The sequence below is a fragment of the Staurois parvus genome, unplaced genomic scaffold, assembly GCF_062004578.1.
Source record: "Staurois parvus isolate SC_StPar_1 unplaced genomic scaffold, SC_StPar_1.0 ptg000068l, whole genome shotgun sequence".
Taxonomy (NCBI): Eukaryota; Metazoa; Chordata; class Amphibia; order Anura; family Ranidae; genus Staurois; species Staurois parvus.
The window spans coordinates 2,698,902-2,724,437 of NW_028317864.1; the positions used below are offsets into that span (position 1 = coordinate 2,698,902).

A 25,536-nucleotide genomic window follows, 5' to 3' on the forward strand; every position below is an offset into this window, starting at 1 on the left:
CCCCATGATCCCCTATTGCCTGGGGGCCCCATGAGTTGTCAGTCCGCCCCTGATTGCATCTGTTAAGTAAACTTATCGGATGTGACACAACATTCTTTTATGAAGTTTGAAGGACATTGAGGGAACCCTATTCAAGTACCAAGTATATTTCCTGCCAGCCATAAATGGGTTGTCTTTGGTAGAATTCCCCGCAGTTGTATTGTGTAATATTCCAATCTGTTTCCTGGTTTCAGTTGATTGCAATGCAATGCAGATATACAAGCCATACAAACCGGCTTTCTGTTCTATGCAGTGGCTGTTTAAAGGGCCAGTCCACCCATAACAGACACATCCAAAGAGATGCTGCCATCCTTTTTATAGACAGAAGATCTATGGGGGTAAATGTGACATCGCTAAACACATGGCAGGAATAATTCTGAGAACTATTATACCCAGGGGCGGACTGACCATTTGGAAACTCGGGCACCGCCCGAGGGCCCGGAGTCAGTAAGGGGCCCCATGAGATGCCCCTGGTACCTTTTCCATAGGCTTTTTTGGGTTTGGGCAAGGACACAGGGGCCCCATGATCCCCTATTGCCCGGGGGCCCCATGAGTTGTCAGTCCGCCCCTGATTATACCTGGCAAATCCTGATCAGCTGGACAGATTGGTGACCTGCTGCAGGTAAAGTGATATTAAACCCAGTATCAAAAACCGAATTTATTGTACAGATGTGCTGAAGGTCTCTACTGAATACTGAAAAGGCAACTCAGTACATCTGCACACATGTGGATCGGGAGCAACGTAATTTTCGTCCAGGTAGGAAAAACCTGATGCCGTGCTGCACAAAAAAGTAAAAATAATTCAAATAAAAAGTTCTAATTGTGGGAAAGGGAGGGGCTGGAACCAAATACAAAAAAAAAAAAAATACTTTTTGGGGGTGAAGGTCTGCTTTAAATGTGGTGGCTGCATTAGTTTTCTTTGTTTAGCTTCTTTTCCCCTTGGGGATCTGGCTAGTAACATGCTTCCCATCTAAGCGTTGCTCCTCTTATCTATGGAGGATCAACGAGGTCACCCATGGACAGCAGCATTTTATAGAGGGTGTTGTATGGATCAGTCTGCACCCAGTCTGAAAAATGATGAAGAAGCTGCATCAGGTGAACTCATCGCTCATGATGTGACATGACTTAGTACTTGGTGGCAAATCCCTTGTTAGCAATCACAGAGGTCAGACGTTTCCTGTAGTTGGCCACCAGGTTTGCACACATTTCAGGAGGGATTTTGGCCCACTTCTCTTGGCAGATCCTCTTCAAGTCATTAAGGTTGGGTGGCTGACGTTTGGCAACTCGAACTTTCAGCTCCCTCCACAGATTTTCAGTCGGATTAAGGTCTGGAGACTGGCTAGGCCACTCCAGGACCTTAATGTGCTTCTTCTTGAGCCACTCTTTTGTTGCCTTGGCCGTGTGTTTTGGGTCATTGTCATGCTGGAACACCCATCCACAACCCATTGTCAATGCCCTGGCTGAGGGAAGAAGGTTCTCACCCAAGATTTGACATTGCCCCGTCCATCGTCCCTTTTATGCGGTGCACTTGTCCTGTCCCCTTAGCAGATAAACACCCCCAAAGCAGAATGTTTCCACCACCATGCTTGCAGTTGGGATGGTGTTCTTAGGGTCATAGGCCGCACTCCTCCTCCAAACACGGCGAGTTGAGTTGATGTCAAAGAGCTCGATTATGGTCTCATCTGACAACACTTTCAACCAGTCCTCCTCTGCATCATTCAGATGTTCAGTGGCAAACTTCAGACGGGCCTGGACATGTGCTTCCTTGAGCAGAGGGACCTTGTGGGCACTGCAGGATTTCAATCCTTGTCAGCGTAGTGTGTTACCTATTGTTTTCTTGGTGACTGTGGTCCCAGCTGCCTGGAGATCATTGACAAGATGCTCACATGTAGTTCTGGGATGATTCCTCACTGTTGTCATGATCATTGACAGTCCACAAGGTGAGATCTTGCATGGTGCACCAGACCTAGGGAGACTGACAGTTGTTTTGTGTTTCGTCCATTTGTGAATGATTGCACCAACTGTTGTCACCTTCTCACCAAGCTGCTTGGCGATAGTTTGGTAGCCCAATCCAGTCTTGTGTAGGTCTACAATCTTGTCCCTGACATCTTTGGACAGCTCTTTGGTCTTTGCCATGGTGGAGAGTTTGGAATCTGATTGTTTGATTGCTCCTGTGGACAGGTGTCTTTTATACAGGTAAGAAAATGAGATGAGCAGCACTCCCTTTAAGAGACTGCTTCTAATCTCAGCTTGTTACCTGTATGAAAGACACCTGGTAGCCAGAAATCCTGCTGACTGATAGGGGATCAAATACTTATTTCCCTCATGACCATGCAAATCAGTCATCATTTGTTAGACATGCATTTCTTTTGAATTTTTTGTTGCTATTCTGTCTCTCTGTGTTACAATACACCTGCCATTCGATTTTTAGATTGATCATTACTTTGTGAGTGGGCAAACATTCAAAATCAGCAGGGGATCAAATACTTATTTCCTTCACTGTATATAATAATGGATAGATTGAGGGCAGGTATCCCTGAAGGGAGCCCACCCCTCCTTAAGGCTAGATTAGCACCTATGCAGTTTGCGTTTGATCCATTTCTGCAGTGCTTTTTGTGGTTTGTTTTGCATTTTTTGCACTAGCATTTTTGCTGCTTTTTTTTTTTCAACTTGTTGCTGGGCAGAATAAAATGCAAAACACATAAAAAACATGTCAAAAAAATGCATCAAAAACGCACTACATGCTTTTCTACAATATCTCCATTGAAGTTTATAGAACCAAAAACGCAACGTTTTGCATTTAAAAAAGTTCCTGACCCTTTCCAAAAAACACACCGGGTGAAAACGCAGAGCCATGAACCTGTCCCATAGGAAATCATGTTAAATGGATTGCTGTGCATTTCTGCAAAATGCTACAATAAAACGCATTGGTAGAAGGACGCACTGGACACCCAGCAAATGGCACAATGGCAGTCAAGGTATCCAGTGCGTCCTCTCACCAAATTCACCAACAAAACAAGGCAACTGCCCCAACCTATAAGTTTATAAGTGGCCTTTGCAGCAAGCAGAACATGGAAATGCGATGCATGTCAAAAAACAGCAAAAAAAATTCCCAGCTCACTTACCAGCCAGCCTGCAACAAACCAAACTACCCTGCTTTTGTCCATTCACACTATTACTGTTACAACACAGGGGTAGGTGAGAAATGTGGTCCAGCCAGACCACTGCAGTGTTGATGTGCTGATTCCGATGTATTGCACTGTTCACTTTTTTTTGTTTTACAAACTTTATTGAAATGTCACATAGTGACATTTCATTAAGTTCTATTGGCCAGAATGCGGTGACCCATGCTGCGTTGCAAAAAAGTACTGCATGCATTTTGCCTTGTCTTGCGATGGGATTCCACTGGAATAGCCATCCAACACAGTCCCACCACAACTGGTGTGACCTTGAAGCTGTAGAATGGCTCACAGCAGGGGCGGACTGACCATTCGAGCACTCGGGCACTGCCCGAGGGCCCGGGGTCAGTAGGGGGCCCCATGAAATGCCCCTGGTACCTTTTAAAGGCTTTTTTGGGTGTGCTTTGAGTGTGGGCAAGGACACAGGGGCCCCATGACCCCATATTGCCCAGGGGCCCCCGGACAATAGGAGATCATGGGGCCCCTGTGTCCCTGCCCACACTCAAAAAAAGCCTATAAAAAGGTACCAGGGGCATTTCACGGGGCACCCTGACCCTGGGCCCTCGGGCAGTGCCCGAGTTCTCAAATGGTCAGTCCGCCCCTGCACAGGACTATACCTACCTCTCTTACTAGGAATGCAGCAGTGAAGCAGGGGGGTTGTAGAGGAAACTGATAGAATGGCAAATTAATTTGCTTACACTGCAAAAATACTTTTAGAGTTGAAATTTGCTTTTAGTGCAGTTTTTGTTTTCTGCTAGGACAGCGTTTTGTAATAGAACCCACATCCCTAAAGTGCAGCTGCCTACAGGACTTTTCTGCGAGCCCTGCCAGGGACTGCTCTCCAAAATCTTCAAATTTCCAACAATCATCTTCAACCGTTATGGTAAGGAAAACTGAGCAGGATGAAAAATTTGATCAAAACTAGCAAAATTCTAACTGTGAATATGACTTGTGTTCATGATAAATCATATATATTATGAGCAGCACAGTGGCTAAATGGTTAGCACTTCTGCTTGGCAGTACTAGGGTCGTTGGTTCAAATCCCTGTCCTGTGCCCTGCCTGCATTTTACTGTTCTTTCTGCCCGGAAACTGAGAAAAGTCCATGGCGTCCAAAAAGCGTCCCTTTAGGTCAAAAGCGGGTTTAGATCAGCTAGAGAACAGCGATAGTAAATCAGAACCACTTGCAGAATTGAGTGATAATGATTCGTGGGGAAATTCCTCATCAGACACTGAAAACGATTTTGTGACTTGCGAACTTGATGCTATATTTCAAATTTCAGTGTTTTTGGTTTGATTATATTATTGAATTAAATTTATTATTATATTATTTTTATGATTATTTATTAAATTATAATTTATGATTTTGTGTTTCAAATTTTAACATACCCGGGATGTTTACTAGACTCTTGTTCGGACAGATTTCAGTGACTTATTCCTAAAAATTACAGGCCTACAATAAAAAATAATAAATATTTCCATGCAAAAAAATGTACCGCTTTGAGCACAGAAATACTGACATAATAAGACTGCTAGGGAGGTTAACGTCTCCTGGGGAGGACAGCCTGTGTAGCTGGGAAGGAGCGAACCCAGCGAAAGGCCTGAAGGCTGCCACCAACCCACTAAACTAACAGAAGAGGACATTGTGAGTATTCCTACACCCCCTGTGCCAGATAAGGGGAGAGGGCAGTCAGGTGTAACACCCAACTAGCTTCTCATCTGGGACTATTCAATCGCCAGCTCTGGGGCCCCCTTGCCCAGGGATACCCTCAGGCAGCTGGGTGTGGAGGAGGAATCATCCAGGGTCTGAGGAGGTACACCTAAGAGCCTTCAGTGCTCTTCAGGAAGAGACTGTTGCTAATCCGAATCTTTGTACATAGTTGCTAAGGAGTTGTCCTCACGTTCTACAGATATGCCAGAGTTGCGTTTTTAAGTCCTCACTTTTTCCCCATTGTACAGGCAACCCAAACTTCACTCACTTCAATAACAAAGTCAGGCAAGCTGTGGATGAGATCTTGATTAAAGGAAATAGAGTTTGGGCTATGTATGCATCAGAAAAGAGGTTCAGGACTGAGAAGATCTTAAAGAGTTACTGTGCGGCTTCATTATATTCCAGGACTGGAGAAATCCCAGGAGGCAGGTAGCCAACGTTCGTAGAAAATGGATTTTTAAAGCATTTTCTATTGTTGTCAATAGAAAGACATGTTCCCTGGCTCCCTAACAGTGATGCTAGCTCCTCAACTGTAATTAGCATGCCTTATGTTCCTATTTTTCATCTTTGCACTTACATCAGTAAGAAATGTAGGAGGATAACGAAGCAGCCTCTGCTTTTCATTAACATTTGGCCTGCCTAAGTTTGGGTCTGTATGGCCTTTCTGTAAGGCTCCATTCACACTTATGTGACCTGTCATGCGACTTTGGAGACAAGTTGCAGACCATTGTTTTCAATGGCACTCATTCGACTTAAAGTGCATTTATCTTCTTATTGTCCCAAAAAGAGCCAACACCATCTTTCTCCAGTCATCTTTTAAATTTAGAATCTGTCCCCGGACTAATGTGCTGCTCAGAAAATATTCAGTCCTTGAAAGATCTGTCTTTACAATTTTTGTTTGAACATATCCAGGTTGTTCTGTACCGCTCAGTACCCTTTCAATAGCCTTTGCCTCTGTAACCAGCTAATGTCAAAATTTATTACTGAGCTCAATCCCCTTGCAGCAGCTTCTCCCTTTGTAGCCAGTTAGTGCAAAATTCCAAAACATTTGCACAGTCCAGCACCTATATTTGTGAACAGCTAGTATCAGATTGTGTAAAAATCCATCTTTCACAGCTCTGTCCCCTTACTGCTACAATCTGGTACCCTTGCTATGACATGTACATCTGTGACCAGCTAGTGTAAGAATCCATCCCACACAGCTCATTATCTTTGCTACTACCTCTCCATCTGTGGCCAGCTAGTGTAAAATGCTATTACATAGAGCTCAACCCCCTTTGTTACTGTTTCTCCCTCTGTAACCAGCTAGTGTTAAAATCAATCACATTCACACAGTTCAGCACCCTTAATACCGCATCTACTTTTATGACCAGCTTGTGTAAAGATCCATCACATTCACACAGTTCAGTACCTTACCCTTACTATGGCATCTACTTCTGTGACCAGCTAGTATTAAAATTCATCATATTCAGACAGTTCAATACTCTTATTATGGCATCTACACTTGTGACCAGCTAGTGTAAAAATTCATCAAAAGCACACAAGCCAGTACCCTTGCTACAGCATCCACTTCTGTTACCAGCTAGTAAAAATCCATCTCCCACAGCCCTGCCCCCTTACTACTACTACTTCTGTAACCAGCTAGTGTTAAAATCCATCATAATCATACAGTTCGGTGCCCTTACTATCACATCTACTTCTATGATGACCAGCTAGTGTAAAAATCCATCACATTTATATAATTCAGTACCCTTACCAACACATCTACTTCTGTGACCAGCTAGTGTAAAAACCCATCACTTTCATACAGTTCAGTACCCTTACCAACACATCTACTTCTGTGACCAGCTAGTGTAAAAACCCATCACATTCATACAGTTCAGTGCCCTTACCACCACATCTACTTCTGTGACCAGCTATTGTAAAAATCCATCACTTTCATACAGTTCAGTGCCCTTACCAACACATCTACTTCTGTGACCAGCTAGTGTAAAAACCCATCACTTTCATACAGTTCAGTACCCTTACCAACACATCTACTTCTGTGACCAGCTAGTGTAAAAATCCATCACTTTCATACAGTTCAGTGCCCTTACCACCACATCTACTTCTGTGACCACCTAGTGTAAAAACCCATCACTATCATACAGTTCAGCACCCTTACCACCACATCTACTTATTTGACCAGCTAGTGTAAAAATCCATTTCACACAGCTCATTATTTTGGCTACTACCTCTCTTTCTGTGACCAGCTAGTGTAAAAATCAATCACACTCATACAGCTCAGTCCCTTATTATTATTATACAGGATTTATATAGAGCCAACAGTTTGCTCAGCGCTTTACAATATAACGGGAGACAATACAGTAACAATACAGTTCAATACAAGAGGGTTAGGAGGAGCTCCTTGGAGCTTACAATCTAAGAGGAAGGGGTTGGCAGTAAAAAGGGCAATCACTGTGTGGGATGAACTGATAGGAGAAATAGAAGATTCCGTTATTAGCTGAAGGCAGGATAGGCTTCCCTGAAGAGATAAGAGATCACCTAAAAGGGCAGAGTAGGTGATCATCAGATAGATTGGGGTAGAAAGTTCCAGAGGATGGGGGAGGCTCTGGAGAAGTCCTGGAGATGAGCATGGGAGGAGGAGACAAGAGAGCAGGAGGTCGCGTGAGTCACCCTGTGACTGGACATTGTAAACATCCATAAGAGTCTCATACACATGAGCTCAAGTGCTTGATCTCATCTTTAGACCTGTCCAAACTCTGCAATGAAAAGTCTGAGTGATAGACTGAGGAAACCCCTCCTCTAGGCTGCGTGTGACTAATGAGCTCATTCTCCCACAATGCACCTCTCAGCTAGGCCTTAAGAGACTAGTCACATGACTACAGCTCAAGCACTACCTTTGTCATTATAGCACATTGGGATTTCTGAAAAATTGCGTGTGTATATATATAAATATAATTACTTTAAGCGACATTTTAATAGAAGCCTCACCATATCTATAGGACAGCATAACCCGTAAAGTGGATGGTAAATGGATAATCTACTAACATGGTTACATTCTGAAAAGTTGGTATTAAACTTTGTATGATCAAAATATTACATCTGTTTTCTTTAAAAAGTAGCCCCAGTCTAAGTAGAAAAGCCTGTGACCTGCCAGCTGCAGAGTGAGACCTTTGTTCATCAGGGGAAGAGTAGTCTCTCTGCAGAGGTCTGCAGTCCCCCTGCTGGCTGAGACCTATAGCTCTTCAATTACGAAAGTGCAATCTTCCTGCTCATTGGAGAGCTCCAACTCTGGCTCAGCAGGGGGCATGTCTCCCCTCTGCAGAGAGACCACTGCTTTTAATCACTTGTCCTCCAGAGGATTTACCCCCCTTCCTGACCAGGCCATTTTTTTGCGATACAGCCTTGCGCTACCTTTGCAATTGTACGGTCATGCAACGCTGCACCCATATGACATTTACGTCTTTTTTCCCCCACAAATAGAGCTTTCTTTTGGTGGTATTTGATTGCCTCTGCAGTTTTTATTTTTGTGCTATAAACAAAAAAAGACTGACAATTTTGAAAAGGAAACGGTATTTTTGACTTTTTCCTATTAAACATGTCCAGTATAGAGATTGAAAATCAAAATTTCGTTATAAATTTAGGCCAAAATGTATTCTGCTACTTGTCTTTGCTAAAAAAACAAAATCCCAATACGTGTAACTTAATTGGTTTACGTGAAATTTATAGTGTTTCCAAATGGCGGTATATGTACTGGAATTTATATATATATATATATATACACTAGTAATGGCGGTGATCAGCAACCGGGACTGCAGCGAGCATTCTGACACTGGGGGGGGGATTGACTTGATGTCACTGACATACCCAATGACACTAATACAGTGATCAGTGCTAATAAAAAGCACTGACACTGTACTAATGGCACTGGGCAGGAAGGTGTTAACCGCTTTCCCGCCGCCCTATAGTAAAAATACTGCAACAGGGCGGCAGGGGTGCACACAATCACATACAGTATATACATGTGATTTTGCATTTCTGGTTAGGGGTCACACATGCCCTATCTTAGCCTCCATTGGTGGTCTCATCTGTTGATCACTGGGTCCAAACCGGTGATTCGCACCCTTGCCTGGCGATCTCCATGTATCACCGATGGGGGTAGAAGTCTGTATGTAAACAATACAGATCTCTCCCTTGTCAGCTCCTGCACCCTGCTTTGTACGGCTCTGCATTGCAGAGCCGTACAAAGCAATGTGCTGACACTGTAAAGCACACACACAGCAAAACAGCACACAGTTAACCCTTTGATCACCCCACATGTTAAAGCCCATTCACGGCCTGAGTATTTTGTGGTTTGAATCTCCAAAACTCTCAACATCCACATTTTTATGGTTTTCAGTTGTGCCTGTTCACATGAAGCTTGGAGCTCTAAGAAAAAGGATCTGAGCTTCTTTTGGCCACAATAGACTTCATTGGGAGCTCCTAAAAAAAAACACTTGAAAAGATACGTATTGTCATTTTTTCCCCCGTAACTAGTTTTCCATCGGGTAACAATCATTTTTTTTAAATACTCAAGTCTCAGGTACCAGCAAAAAAAACACCTGTATAAACACTAAAAAAAAAAGTACGCAGAGCATCCAAAGATACTCAGCTCGGAGCTGGCCATACTCTATACAATATGATTGTACAATCTCTGTACAATTTCAAACTCTATTATATGAGGACAGACCTAAGCATTGTAGTCTATCAATATCAAATCAGGCAGCCTCTTACAATACATAGTTGATGGTGGATCTAAGGCTCCAATCACATCTGCATCTTCCAGGAACGCACGCAGAGACGTGTGGTTCTGCGCGCGTTCCTGGAACACGCGAAAAAAAACACACATCGCATTTGCAGTGCTATTAATTGTTAATGGTACAACATACATGGCTAGGAAATAGTAGAAAAAAAAAAAAAACACACAATGCTCACTACCCAAAAAGGTGCGGAGCATCGTGTGGTGCATTCACTGAGCACAGGGCAACCCATTCAAGTGAGCGGCCACGTGAAAAATGCGCATCAGTGCAATGCACAGGTGGGAATAAGTCCTAAGGCCTGGTTACCCCTATGCAGGGGCGGACTGACCATTTGGAAACTCGGGCACTGCCCGAGGGCCCAGGGTCAGTAGGGGTCCCATGAGATGCCCCTGGTACCTTTTTCATAGGCTTTTTGAGTTTGGGCAAGGACACAGGGGCCCCATGATCCTCTATTGCCCGGGGGCCCCATGAGTTGTCAGTCCGCCCCTGCCCCTATGCGTCTTTCAGTGCGTCTTCAGTTTTGCATAAAGGCACTACAGTTCATTTACCATGATTTCTTATGGGTCACCTTTACATCTGTGCATTTTTAACCGATGCGTTTTTTGGAAAGGGTCAGGGACATTTTTTCCTGCCGCAGATTATGTTTTTGGTTCTATAGAATTCAAAAGAAATGCAGTGAAAACACATAACAAATGTTGTGCTTGTGTTTTTGATGCATTTCTGCTGGTTGCTCACGCAAGACAACAGACACCTCCCAAAAATGCAAAACACATCAAAACGCATCAAAAACACGTGTGCAAAAGCACACCAGAAAAATGCATCAACCACAACCTGCATAGGTGTCAACCAGGCCTTAAGGAGATTGGACAATCAGGTTGTATAGTGTATGATCAGCAGGGCCGATGCTTCCACTAGGCCAGGAGTGTCCAAACTATGGCCCTATGGCCCTACAAGTCCCATCATGCCTCTGCCTCTGGGTGTCTTGCCTGCAGATGTCAGAGTCTTGCAAGGCCTCATGGGACTTACAGTTCCTCAACACCTGGAGGGCCATAGTTTGGACACCCCTGCACTAGGCAAACTTGGCGTCTGGAAGCAGCATGAATGATCCTTCAGCTGAGAGGAGGGGCAACAGAGGGGAAGAAGAAAAGACAGGAAGATGCTAGATCTCTGGGGACAGTGTAGCAGCTGAGCTGCTGCTCCTTCCAGTGTTCCTCTCAGACTCAGTCCCTTACTGCAAGCCGGCTGCCGGCTGCTGATCACTGTGGAGTTCCAGACCTTGTCTTCCCATTCATCAGCAGAGGCGGAGCTGCGCCTATGGAGGAAGGTAATGTCTGACTCTGATGTCTCGTGTCTATGTGGGTGTGACCCGGCTGACCATCCATCACACATGCAATGTGTCAGAGAGCGATGATATCATCACGATCCCAATACCTGCTCTTCCAGTGCCTGCTGGTCTGTGTCAGTGTCGGTGGTGGTGTGTTGTATCGGATCTGTCACTGGGTGGGATCACTCAATTCAGCTACCTGCTGTCACAGCATTTTATCCCCCCCATTGCCTGGGGAATTCCATCCTGGGATCTGTCAGAGTGTGGATTCATCACCCTCCACTCACTGCAACTGTCACCCTGTCACTGCCAGCCACAGACACATTCCATCCGTGACACTGATCTTGTCTTTAATATTGGTGCTGGTGGCATCTTATGGCGCTTATTTTTGCAGATGAAAAAATTTAGCAATTTCATGTTCTGTTAATTGTTTAATATTTTCTACTGTTTTTTTTGGGGGGGGGTTCAAGTAGCTGGTCTTGCCTAGGGCGCATGTTATTCTAGCACCAGCCCTGATGGTCAGCCTTACACGGACAGCGAGGGTCCTTCTCTGCAGCACGCTGGCGGGGGACAGACTTTTCTACACCTTTTGTTGTAATACACATGGAAACCATTCAGTTGATTTAAAAGGAAAGTTGAGTTGGGCTATGAATTAACTTCTACCCAACTGGACACGAGTGTTCAACTGTATGAATGTGCAGAGGACAAAAGAGTGTGAGCTTCTATGGGGACAGACACTGATGGAAAATGTGTGTTGGTCCATATACTTGTCCATTAGATGAGTACATGCACCCTGACCATGCAGCTTGTGTTTAAGGTATACCCAGAAATCCTCTACAATGACACCATTTGCTTAGTAAGTATTATGACAAAGCTGACCTGAAATGCTCAGAGCGTGTGATTTGATTGGTCTGACCCCGCTACTACGGGTGGCATCACGTGTTCATTCTGTAATCTATGTCTCTTGGATTGCGTCCCACGCTTGTTTTGTCTCCGAAGTCATTGATTCATGTTACTCTAAGCAGAGTGTGTGAGCAGTATAGTATGATAATTACCATAATCACCGTGATTAACACTGGGTATTTATAGGTCAGGAGGAACACTGCATTGTGAAACGATTACTAATTCTGCTGTAAGGTGAATGAGATTAACTTCTCGTTAACCCCAATACACCCAAGTATTGGAACAAAGGAGGAGACCAAACTGTGACCTAGGGATAGGACAGGAAATGATAGTGTAATCCTCTAAAAAAAAAAAAAAGAAAAAAAAAGAAAAAAGAAGATATTTCGGGGCAGGTGGACATTTGTTCTTTAAATCAAGTGCCAGTTTCTTATACCTGTCAGGGATGGTTTGAGAGAGCCCCTTGTAAGGTCTTGTGCACACTGGAAGTGTAGCCCCCGTGCATGGGTTTCTGGTGTTCTCATGCAGGCAGAAGGCATAGGGGCATCGTCCGTCTGTCAGGAAGCCTTTTGGGCTTCAATCAGATGGCGTACCAATCCCTACGCCCGTGCAAAGAGCTGTCTTCAGCCCAGAGAATCAACACTTTGACACCATAGTGCCCAGAGATGCTCAAGAAGTTGAACAGACAATGTAAGATGATAACCATAGGATCTCTGCCAGAACAGGAATGTTCCGCCAATGCTGCCCTCATGAGATCGGGGACTCTTTGAAGACATAAACAAAAGGACGCAAAGGCCTAGTGCAGTCCCATCTTCATTTATTAATTATAGAAACTCATAAAAGCCAAGATATAAAAGCTCTGAAGAGGATGAAACACCCCTCGAAACGTATCAGCCGTACTTTGATTCATATGAGTGTTGCATCTTCTGGATCACTGTTCTGTCTTCAGCCACCTGGGATGCACAGATGTTCCATTGAGGGTGATGCAGGCAGCCTGCTGAAAACAATGACCGGTGGTGGGCTGCACGGACCTCCAAGCACATCCTGGGATGCACATGGAGGTCTGGACAACCAGCCACCAGTCACTGATTCCAACAGGCTGCCTCAGGGGTCTGCATGGAACACCTGTGCATACCAAGTGGATCTAGGTGGCCCTTCGCTTGGGCATATGGATCATTGCACTCATGTACTGTAAATGAGGCCTAAACATCTATCAGAGATTGACTGTGGCTGGATGGCGTGGACAGTGTGCCAAGTGGTACTTACATTTAGGGCAGTATGCACCCAGGAACAAATGGCCAGAATGCAGACTTCTTGCGTTCTGTGCATTCTTCCTTGGGCACATAATTTCCAAAACATTAGTATCACTAGGTGGACTGTCCAGCAGCAGCCTTCAGCCTCTCGTAGACTTTTACAGGCAGCAAGACCGGATGATGCACCTGTGCCTTATGCCTGCATGAAACGCCAGAATCACATGCCCAAGGCCATCTCCCGGTGTGTACAAAGCCCAGGAGTCACACCAGGTGAAGATACTTCAAAAGCCTACACATGTCCAACTGAAATGATTTACCCAACTGCAAATGAGAAAGTAAATGTGGAGCTGTCCCTCACAGTAATTCCTTTCTGTCACTAGCGGTCCTCAGACTTGGATGACACCTAGCACATAACCTCCCAACAGTCCTGGATTCCCCGACACTGATCAGAAATTTTAGCAATGTCCTGGATTCCCATGGACCTAAGCTGTGTCCTGCTCACAACTGCACCTGTACAGAAAAGGTGCATGGATGTCGATTACTCATGATGTGGCTAAGACGCCTAAGGCCCCGGATGGGCAGGACAAGAGGCATCTGCTGAAGAGAGCTTTCTATGGATCCAAGGTACTGTGCAGAAGGATTGAACTGACATTACTGCTGGCTCTTTTTACATAACAGTTCATGTTCTCATGAATGATGCTTATACCTATGCACATTCAATCAACTGTGCTTTTTATTAAATTAAAGCCTGACTTCAGGAAAAGTAAAAGTCCCCCCTTGCAGAGGGGCTGTGCCAACACCAAAAGGGTTAATGCTCATTTCTTTCTAGGGCAATGGTCTCCAAATTACGACCCAGAGGCCAGATGTGGCCCTTGGCTTGCCTTTACCTAGCCCTTGAGGCACTATTCCACCAACTGACACCATCTATAGGGCACTATTTCACCCTCTGACACCATCTATAGGGCACTATTTCACCCTCTGACACCATCTATAGGGCGCTATTTCACCCTCTGACACCATCTATAGGGCACTATTTCACCCTCTGACACCATCTATAGGGCACTATTTCACCCTCTGACACCATCTATAGGGCACTATTTCACCCTCTGACACCATCTATAGGGCACTATTTCACCCTCTGACACCATCTATAGGGCACTATTTCACCCTCTGACACCATCTATAGGGCACTATTTCACCCTCTGACAGCATCTATGGGGCACTATTCTGCCTTTTGATACCAACAATGGGGCACTATTCCATCCATTCAAACCAATCATGATACATTTCTTATGCCCACTAATGCTGGAGCATTTTTTTACTCCCACTGCCCATAGTCCAGCCTCCTAAAGTCTGAAGGACAGCAAACTGGCCCTTTGCTTAGAAAGTTTGGAAACCCCTGGTCTAGGGAATGGGAAAAATGTATGTCTAGGAGGACTGGGTACAGCAGTTTTAACTAGCTGACCCTCCACACCCCCAGCAGACAGCCCTGACCTACACTCCGTCAGTGGGCTGTCCCTCTATATTCTCAAGTGCCAATGCAGGGCTATGAGCCCTGTATTGTCTTGATGATGTCAGGGGCCACCTGCAGGAGTGCAAGGGAGAAGAGGCTGCAGGAGCAGAAAATCAGGTAAGTATACAGTGCTGTACCTAGTCCTCCAGACATACATTTTTCCTGTTCACTCTACACAAACTAGCATTAATCATTGTAATGCAGATTTGGAATTCCTGGGAATACACTGTGGTGATTGTGCACACTTGTTCATGTAAATATTAGTGATGTCAGTGTCTGAGCAACAGCATACTACCCAACTTTTCCACATTCTGCATGACTGTCCTGGGATTCAGAGCCAGTTCACACCAGAATCACACAGGAGCACGTGCTGCGTTCCAATGCGGTGCAATTTTGCAGCCCATTCATTTGAAAATGCTCCACACCAAATCACATGACACTACAATACCATACAAATGCACTGCGTTTACAATCTGCGTTTGCAGCGCCATTAGCATTACACTGGCACCTGCAGCAGATCACAAGGGCAGTGCATATGGAGTACGCCTTTACAGCACCACATTCTGGTGTGAAGCGGCCTTCAAGGTGTGAGCTTGCAGTAATTTCTTTTAATCCTTTATGTCAGGCTCTCATTTTTTATGGATTTATGTCGCACTCTTACTAATAGCACAGCATTTTCTGGGTATTTCGTGGGTTCAAGGACTGTATCTTGCTCCTTTAAGCCACGCCCAATATTTTGTGTAATTTAGCTACATGTCCATTTTCACTGAGCATGCCACTAGCCTTCTCCATACCAAAGTGTCCCTCTATTCTCAAGTTCCAAAATTATTGGTTATTTATGAAATATATATATTTTTATCCACATACTGAGCTGTGCTTTGTCTGATTCAGAGAACATGGGGTAAGAGATCAACTGAAGTAATGGAGGGAAGAAGGGTTGAATGAGGCACTTTACCCTCCTTAAAGTGGTTGTAAGCCCTCACATATACTTAGTGAAGGGATTGGCCTCATGTGATACACGGAGATGAAACAAATCCTCCTACATACGTTGTACCTGTTTATCTACTGCATGCTTTCCCTTCATCTTTTCAAAATGCAGAATTTACACAGGATCTCTCAGCTCTGAAAAGCAGGGGGTGGGGAGCTGATGCTGCACCAGTGAGGAGAGCTCTGAGAGCTGATTGGAGGGAAGGGATACACCCCCCCCCTTCACACAGCTCACAGGAACAGAGCTGAGGCTGTCAATATATTGGAGCTCCCTTCCCGTCACCATTTTTTCTTGGTGTCAGGAAAACTCATCAGTATTTACTCTTGTAGCAAAGAAATGAAGCAGCAGAGAGAAATGACATGTAGTGCTCTTGATTGAGACAAGTACATACTATAGATGGATATGCTTTGTTCATATTTCATGCCTGCAGTTTACAACCACTTTAAGTTATACCCTCCTTAACTGTTGTCCTACTCTGCCAGCAGTTGAGTTCTAGGTGTATGGAGCCAGAGTGGGTGAACCATATACCATAGACTAAAACATCAACAATAAGGGTAAACTGTGAAAGGACCCATATACAGTTGCAAGAAAAAGTATGTGAACCCCTTGGGATTACGTGGAGTTTTGCATGAATTGGGCATAAAATGTGCTCTGAACGTCATCTAAGTCACAACAATAGAAGAACACAGTCTGCTGAACATAATACTACACAACATTAGATGTTGCCATGGTTTTATTGCACATAACATGTAAACATTCACAGTGCAGGGAGGAAAAAGTATGTGAGGCCCTAGTTAATGACTTCTCCCAGAGCTAATTGGAGCCAGGAGTGAGCCAACCTTGACTCCAATCAGTGTGATGATATTGGATGTGTTGCTGACAGCTGTCCTGCCCTTAAAAAACACACACCTGTTTTGGGTTTACTGGTTTCAAGAAGCACTGTCTGATGTGAACCATGCCTCACAGAAAAGAGCTCATAGAAGACCTACGATCAAGAATTGTTGACTTGCATGAAGCTGGAAAGGGTTACAAAAGTATCTCCAAAAGCCTTGATGTTCATGTGTCCATGGTAAGACAGACTGTCTACAAATGGAGAAAGTTTAGCACTGTTGCTACTCTCCCTAGGCGTGGTCGTCCTGTAAAAATGACTGCAAGAGCACAGCGCAGAATGCTGCATGAGGTAAAGAAGAATCCTACAGTGTCAGCTAAAGACCTACAGAAATCTCTGGCACATGCTAACATTTTTGTTGACACATCTACAATAAGGAAAACATTAAACAAGAATGGAGTACATGGGAGGACACCATGGAGGAAGCCATTGCTGTCCAAAAAGAATATTGCAGCACGTTTGAAGTTTGCAAAAGCACCTGGATGTTCCACAGCACTACTGGCAAAATATACTGTGGACAGATGAAACCGAGATTGAGTTGTTTGGGAAGAACACACAACACTATCTGTGGAGAAAAAAAGTCACAGCACACCAACATCAAAACCTCATCCCCACTGTAAAACATGGCGGAGGGAGCATCATGGTTTGGGGCTGCTTTGCTGCCTCAGGGCCTGGACGGATTGTTGTCATTGATTGGAAAATGAATTCCAGAGTTTATCAAGACATTTTGCAGGAAACCGTATGACCATCTGTCCGCCAACTGAAGCTCCGCAGAGGATGGGTGATGCAACAGGACAATGACCCAAAACATACAAGAAATTCAACAAAACAATGGCTGCAACAGCACAGAATACGCCTTCTGGAGTGGCCCACTCAGAGTCCTGACCTCAACCCGATTGAAATGCTGTGGCATGACCTTAAGAGAGAGATTCACACCAGACATCCCAAGAATATTGCTAGACTGAAACAGTTTTGTGAAGAGGAGTGGTCCAAAATTACTCCAGATCATTGTGCAGGTCTGATCTGCAACTACAGGAAACGTTTGGTTGAGGTTATTGCTGCCAAAGGAGGGTCAACCAGTTATTAAGTCCAAAGGTTCACATACTTTTTCCTCCCTGCACTGTGAATGTTTACAAGTTATGTGCAATTAAACCATGGCAACATCTAATGTTTTTGTAGTATTATGTTCAGCAGACTGTGTTCTTCTATTGTTGTGACTTAGATGACGTTCAGAGCACATTTTATGCCCAATTCATGCAAAACTCCACGTAATCCCAAGGGGTTCACATACCTTTTCTTGCAACTGTAGATGGAATAGGTGGCTAATGTGGCATTCTCAAACGTTCAGGAAACTTAGGAAAAAGTTACTGACCCCCGGCAGCCCTACCTCCTAGGCCAACCTTTCTTTCCCCCCACAGCAGCTCTTGAAACACTTTTCAGGTCTTGGAGAACCCTTGTAAAAACGAATAAATTTGTGGTCAGTGGAAAAAATGTCCCTTTACAGCAAAGGTCAGAATGCTATCGTTACAAACCACTAAAACGTTAATTAGTGTCATGCAGCTCGGCCTTAGCCCTCGAAATATGTAGACACCATAAAATGTTAGATTAATCATCCACAGCTCAAAGAACCCCTAGCAGCCAATGGAGGAACCCTGGTTGAGAATGACTGGCCTAGGCCACCGAATCTATTGACCATGCAGAAATCCATCCCTGTCCCAATTTTTTGGAACAGACCTCCTCAGGTAGCCATAGACATTTGTACATTATTACTACTAAACTAAAAGAGCTTTCAGGTTCCATTTAACAATACAATATAGCGCACTAGTTTAGAAAACAGAAGAAGATCGAGGATCAGGGCATTGCAGCACGTGCAGACATTAGTACTAGCTGCTCACAAATAACCTTTATCCTTTCTACCATCGCTCAATATCAGGAGGGCTCCACTGCCCTCTTTCTTCCTTCACTTTCACTATGAGTTTAACCTTCAGAAAGGGGATTTTTAACCCTGAGATAAGGGAAGCTGTAAGCCAGGACTATTTGTTCCTTTTCCTGCGATCATAAAGGGAAAATGTAACTCTTTCAGTACTGCTTACAGGGCAACGTCTTTCACAGTATATATACAGTAATGTTTGCACTTTTTGGTTAGCTTTTAATCAACGTACCATTATCTGCCCTTTTGCCCATACTGGGAAAATTAGCATATTAATTTTAAAGCCGAGACCATAAACCTGCATGTAGACAGGTGCAGTCTACAATCTCTACTGCCAGTGGTGGTCGTCCGTAGAAGCATTGCAACTGGAGGAGAAACATGGGACAAACTGGGTTTCTCTATGGCTTCCCCAGTCCTCTGCCCCTGGGTTTTGGCACGCTTTGTGCGAATGGCTAGTGTAAGGACAGGATACCTTTCCGTCAGGGACAGCACTAGCGGTAGGGAAAGTTTCCTGAGGAGTAGGAAAAGAGTAAGGCCTACACCTTCTTTGGAAGCAAGCTCCCATTTGGTTTAAACCAGCCAAGCCACTTTCTGCTCCCTTTGGCAGACGATTTCCATAGCTAGGGCCTACTCATCACTGATTCTGAACTGTTGTATGTGTCCTGGTCAGGTGAGCCTCCCCACCAGGCTTGTACTGTTTTACAAGCTTTGCAATACATCATTTCTGACAATCTGGGACTCTGTGTTTACTGCTGCAGAACCACGTTGCACCTACCCAATATGTTAGTAATTTAGTAAGACCTCATCTGGAATATGCAGTTGAGTTTTGGGCACCAATTACAAAAAGAACATTGGGGAACTGGAGAAAGTATAGAGAAGGGCAACTAAACTGATAAGAGGCATGGAGGAGATCAACTATGAGGAAAGATTAGAGGAACTGAATTTATTCTCTCTTGAGAAGAGGAGATTAAGGGGGGATATTATTATTATTATACAGTATTTATAAAGCGCCAATAGTTCGCTCAGCGCTGTACATTACAAAGGGGGACAGAACATGTGACAGAACAATACCAATACAATGCAAAACATGAGGGGATTGAGGGCCCTGCTCTTTCGAGCTTACAATCTAGGAGATATGATCAACATATATAAATACATCAGTGGTTTATATAGTGGACTCGGTGTAGAGTTATTCTGAGGTCATCACAGAGGACAAGGGGGCACTCTTTATGTCTGGAGGAAAAGAGATTTAATCTCCAAATACAGAAAGGTTTCTTCACAGTGAGAGCTGTGAAAATGTGGAATAGACTCCTTCAAGAGTTGGTTCTGGCCAGCTCCGTGGATTGCTTTAAAAAAGGCCTGGATTCTTTCCTAGATACACAGAATATAACTGGTTACTAACATTTATACATAAAGTTGATCCAGGGAATATCCAATCGCCTCTCGAGGGATGAGGAAGGAATTTTTTTCCCTACAGGAGCAAATTGGATCATGCTTTGCTGGGTTTTTGCCTTCCTGTGGATCAACTGTGTGTGTAGGATTATACCTTTTTTTTAATGGTTGAACTGGATGGACTTTTGTCTTTTTTACAACCAGACTATGTAACCATGCAACTATGTTCCACAAGCCTCCCAAGATAGGAGCAAGTCAAAACTTGCACAGGGTTATGAATACATCCCTACCCCTATATGACTGCCTCATGTATTATGAAAGGCTGCATAAAAAATGACCATTGCCATGCAGGAACGGAGAGGAGTGTCATATATTCTCCCCCTATCTAGATCTAGGATGGGGATGGCGGAGGAGTGCAGTGCCTTGTATGAGCAAAACACAAGTTCACTTAAAGGCATAGTTTAGACTTGCGGTTGGAGGGCAGCGAAAATGTGAGGTAGAGATGCGTTTTTGCTGCACACCAACTGCCCCCCGCTCAAGCTGCAATAGGCAGCGGACTAGGATGTTCACATATTCACCAGCACACCAAGGATCTTCAAATGTTTTCCAAAACCTTTATTGCAGAAAGATCACATCACAAAAGAACAAGTGCAATGTTTCGGAGCTATGCAGGACCCCTTCTTCAGGCATGTAAAGTGATCTTTCTGCAATAAAAATTTTGGATAACATTTGAAGATCATTAGTGTGCTCGCGAATATCTGCATTGATCCGTGATGTTTCCAGTATACAGCTGGTAGACACTGCGATGGGAATATAGATAATATGGGATGTTTACATGCCACGATGGTTCCCTTCGTGGCCACGACAAAGTTGACCCGACATGTATTGCTTGCCGCCCGCTAAAAGCTACACATGCAAGTCAATGGAAAAGCACAGCAACTGCATACAATGCATGAGGTTGTGGTGCAATTTTTTTGTAAAGTTGTCAAATCCTGATTAGAAAATCCTGTTTCCAGCCAGCATACCGTAAAGAAGGATTCTTGCTCTCTGTGTGGAAGAAGTGGTCTCAATGCAGAGATCAAACACACTCCCTACTGAGTCACAGTTATACTATCCACACTATTACCCAAAACCGAGTCAGCCAAAAACTAATATTTTCAGAAGGAGTTAACAAGGGTAGATTTAGATGTGCACAGGGGCGGACTGACAACTCATGGGGCCCCCGGGCAATAGGGGATCATGGGGCCCCTGTGTCCTTGCCCAAACTCAAAAAAGTCAATGAAAAAGGTACCAGGGGCATCTCATGGGGCCCCCTACTGACCTCGGGCCCTCGGGCAGTGCCCGAGTCTCCAAATGGTCAGTCCGCCCCTGCATGTGCATCTAAATCTCTTTTGCCTCTGAAGCATGATCTGCGTTAGGATCATGCTCCAGATTCTCCTGACAGACAGTGAGGAAGCAATTTAACGCCTCCTAACTGCTTGTTTTAACCCAATTTTTGCTAATAAACCCTTTAATGTACCCCCTTTGTTTGGAATACATTTAGCTGATTTAAAAGTGTATCTTTAAGCAAATATTTGAAGTTGTCCCCAGAACTAAAGATGAGGGTAGATCTTCCAGAGGGAACACTTGTTCAGGAGACGCGTGTCTAAGAGGAGTATTCCCCTCACTTCTTGCGATTTCCATTATCTTCCTATGGCATCTCCGGGATAATCAGAGAAAGAAAATGTCCTCAATGGCACAAAACCCACAAACAAATATGACCTGGAAGGGGTTTAAATCTTTCCCTACTCTATCCAGAAAAAAAGTTTTAGTGATATATACAATTTGAACTGAAAGTTTAGTTGGGCTGTCAGAAGAATTCTGGTTCTGGGTGAATGAAAGCATTGAACTCTTTAGATCTTCATAACAGTCAGGAGAAAGTAATTTCCAAATGTATAGCTCAGCAATGGAAGCCTATATATTTTCTGAGTACAGATTTCCTTTTTCTCTATAACATCAGCCTCATTTCTTGCAGTTAGAGATAAAGGGAGGCATTTACTGTAGACAGGTATTACTGATAACCAGGCATGGCAATCAGCCCGCTCCACTCACTACTCTGCTGGGTACAGGAGGACTTGCAATGAATTCATGAATACATCCTTATTTCACACTGAGGCCTTATATACACTGTATATCCTACCAAGGGCACAGGAAACACTCGATTTCCATTTGAACAGCCAGAACCAGTTTAAAAAGATTCTATAGAATGTCATTACCAGCTTTCATAGATACTTATGTGTTGCTTTTTTTTTGGTACTTGAACCTCTGACTCTAACATAGCATTAAAATGACGTCAAGAGATAAGTCCATAGATGAAGCTGTACAAAAATACAATTCTAAACCAGTGGCGTAACATGGGTTGTTGGCATCCAGGGCAAGGAAAGTAATTTGCGCCCCCTAACCCATGGACGTTTAGCACTTCCTGAGTTCCTTGTACTATGGCAATGATTTGGGGGAGGTGGAGGCGGATGGGTCAGTGCCTAGGCTCCTCAACTTCTAAGGTCACCTCCTTTCCCATCTCCTTCAGCACCTGCACCAACTGGTCATGGATGGCCATCCAGAGAGGGGGTGTGTGTGGGGTAGAGGTAGGTAGGTAGGTTGAGGGGATAGGTGGGGTAAAGGTAGGTAGGGGGTTTAGGGGGGTAGAGCTAGGTAGAAAGGTGGGGTAGGTACCTAGGCTCCTCACCTGCCAGGGTCACCTCCTTTCCCTCCTTCTTAAGCACCTGCTCTGCCTGGTCATGGGGGGCTGTCAGGAGGGGGGAGGTAGGGTGGTAGAGGGAAATAAATAGGCAGGTGGGTGTTAGAGGTAGGGAAGTAAGTGGAGGAGAGAAGCAGGTTGGGGATGGGGATAGAGATAGGTAGGTTGAGGGGGTAGAGGGAGGGAGGTAAGTGGGGGGTGGTAGAGGTAGTGGGAAGGGTCAGTGCCTAGGCTCTTCACTGTTCAGGGTCTCCTCGTTCCCTGTCTTCTTCAACACCTGCACCACCTGGTCATGGATGGCCATCCAGAGGGGGGTGGGGTAGAGGTAGGTAGGTTGGGGGGGGGGGGGGGTAGGTGGGGTAGATGTAGGTTGGGGGGAGGGTAGAGGTAGGTAGGTGGGTGGGGTAGGTACATAGGCTCCTCATGTTCTTTGGTCACTGCCTTCCCCACCTTCTTCAGCACCTGCACAACCTGGTCATGGGTGGCTGTTGGGAGGGGGAGGTAGGTGTTAGAGGGAAATAGGTAGATGGGTGGGGGTAGTAGTAGGGAGGTGAGTGGGGGAGAGAAGTAGGTGGGGGTAGAGGTAGGTAGGAGGTATAGAGAAGTAGGTGGGTGGATGTGGGTGAGGAAGAGGCAGGTAGGTGGGTGAGTGTGGTAGAAGTGAGTAGGAAGGGTCAGTGCCTATGCTCCTCACCTTCCAGAGTCACCTCCTTCCCTATCATTTTCAGCACCTGCACTGCTTGGATATGAGCTGCTCATAAAACAGAGCTGTGACAAGCACTCATCATGAGTGCCTGACTATGCTTACCATTTCCTCCATTCATAGAAGCTGGTACTACAGCGTAGTTGTAATACGAGATTTCTGAATAGAGGACGGGTGGATGTATAAAAGGTCCTGCCACTCTGTTCATAAATCACGTTTCATTCATAAAAGCTGTAGAGTACTGGCGTCTATGAATGGAGGAGGGGGGGGCATAGTTGGACACTCTTGATGAACGTCTGTCACAGTTCCCGTAGTTTTATTAACCCCTGCTGCATTGGAAGATTATGGAGATGGGGGCATTGGAGGAGGAGGATTTCAAAGAAAGTAGAAGCCAGCAACTCAAGGGACACAATGGATTCATAGTAACTACTGCCCCTTGTGCTGATTTTTTTTTTATTTTGACTAAACTTAGGCTTTAAAACATATTTCCATTTTTGCAGTCAAATTTGAGAAAACCTCACTATATGTTTGTTATGCGTTCCCATTGTGCACTCCTCCACTCCTGCCAGATCCATGCTGTGCCACTCAGAGGAAGTCACACAGTCACCATTGCAAACCCTTTGGGCAGGTCCCTTCCATGGCCTTTTTACAGCAACAACAATCCCTTTTTAGGAACCATATCCCTCTGTATCATTTTCTTCTTTCTTTGTCCATTTTGGCATGATGTGTAGAAGGGGTTCCAAACCACCGTCCACAAGTATCCCCAAAAGATCATGTTTTCAGAATTGCCTTTCTCTCGCACATGGGCTTTAAATCAAAGTCAATGGATTGGTACTGATGATATCTATTTCATCTAAGGGATATTCCGAAAACATAGCTTGTGGTTCCATGGGCTACTTGAGGACTGAGGTTGGAACCACGGGGGTAGATCAAACATATTGAAAATTCTGTTTAAATGTATAAGCATGATGGAGCTTTGGTGGCCTTGTTGCAGGCATCTGTGAAGCCACTGGTGGTTCAGTCCAACAGAATCTACCCATGTTTGGGTGAACAGACCCACTACCAGGAGCCTCAACATACTGAGATCAAAGGAACGGGTCTGCCTATAAAAAATAACTTTTGTGAAAGTTGCAAAACTTTTTTCTATACTAGAATATTCCAGATGTCACCCCCAATCTTAATCTTACCTTATTGACCTCTTCCAACCTCATTTCTTGCTGTACCTTCAGGATCCCAAAGGCTTTCCCACCTAGAAAATTAAGGGTGATATAAATAACAATGGCGGGGGAACTCATTTCTCAACAGAAATTCATTAAAGTGTATGTATAGCCACAACTTTGTTTACATTTTGAGGCCCCATTCACACTAGGGCATTTTGAATCGTGGGCAGAATTGCCACGATTCTTCCCATGATTTCAAAACGATCTGCTAAAATGACAAATCGCAGAACCGCGTGTTCAGGTGCCATTCATTTTAATGACACCTGAAAACGCAATGTGATTCTGCCACAGTTGTCGCATGATAAATCGTGCTGCAATTGTGGCGACGCGTGTCACCCTAGTTTGAATGAAGCCTTCGAGTAGGGAAAGGTTAGAATGCCCTATTAAGATTTTTCTGCTCTGTGTGTTCCCACTAGGTATATCGATCCCTCTATTTGTTTGGTGACATTGACAATGTTGGATTTCTCAGTGACACCAGAACAGGAGGTAAGAGGAAAACTTTTATGAGGACACTTGTTCTGGTGACAACTAGGAAAAGAATTCCCCCACTTTGGTAAAAATTCCTATTACTTTCCATAGGGCTGGGCCAAATGATAGGCAGTAAAGCCACCTTGGGCACTTCAACAGGGAGGGGTGTAACCTATGCTGCCGAAGTAGTTCAGAGCTCATGGATTTGGGGGAGCTCATTGGCTTTTTCATTGTGGGTGCTAAAGAACAATGTCCCAACAATTACTTCCTGTTGCTCCTACAGGACAGGAAGTGATGGGAAATCTCCCCAAATGGAAATAAAAATAAGCTTGTATTATGAGAGCATCCAAGAGTCCAAAAGACTATAATAATAGTATTGATTCATACAAATTCACAAATGACATTACAAAGCAGCAAACACAATTCGGGGGCTTAAAAACCTTCTTCTTCAGGACTACAACACGGACATTAAAACATATGAATTTCTGTA

At 44.4% G+C, this 25,536-nt stretch overlaps 1 protein-coding gene across 2 annotated transcripts in view; it reads right to left on the reverse strand.

Annotated features, from left to right (window-relative positions):
* Window positions 1-25,536, reverse strand: part of AIF1L (allograft inflammatory factor 1 like) — a 134,357-nt gene that overhangs the window by 106,042 nt on the left and 2,779 nt on the right. For both annotated transcript variants that reach the window (XR_016311555.1, XM_089669028.1), the window contains exon 2: window positions 24,546-24,607. Coding sequence is in view for 1 of the 2 variants with exons in the window: in XM_089669028.1 (XP_089525154.1) it covers window positions 24,546-24,607 (62 nt within the window). In the remaining variant the exon portion in view is untranslated. The remainder of the gene's footprint in view (window positions 1-24,545; window positions 24,608-25,536) is intronic.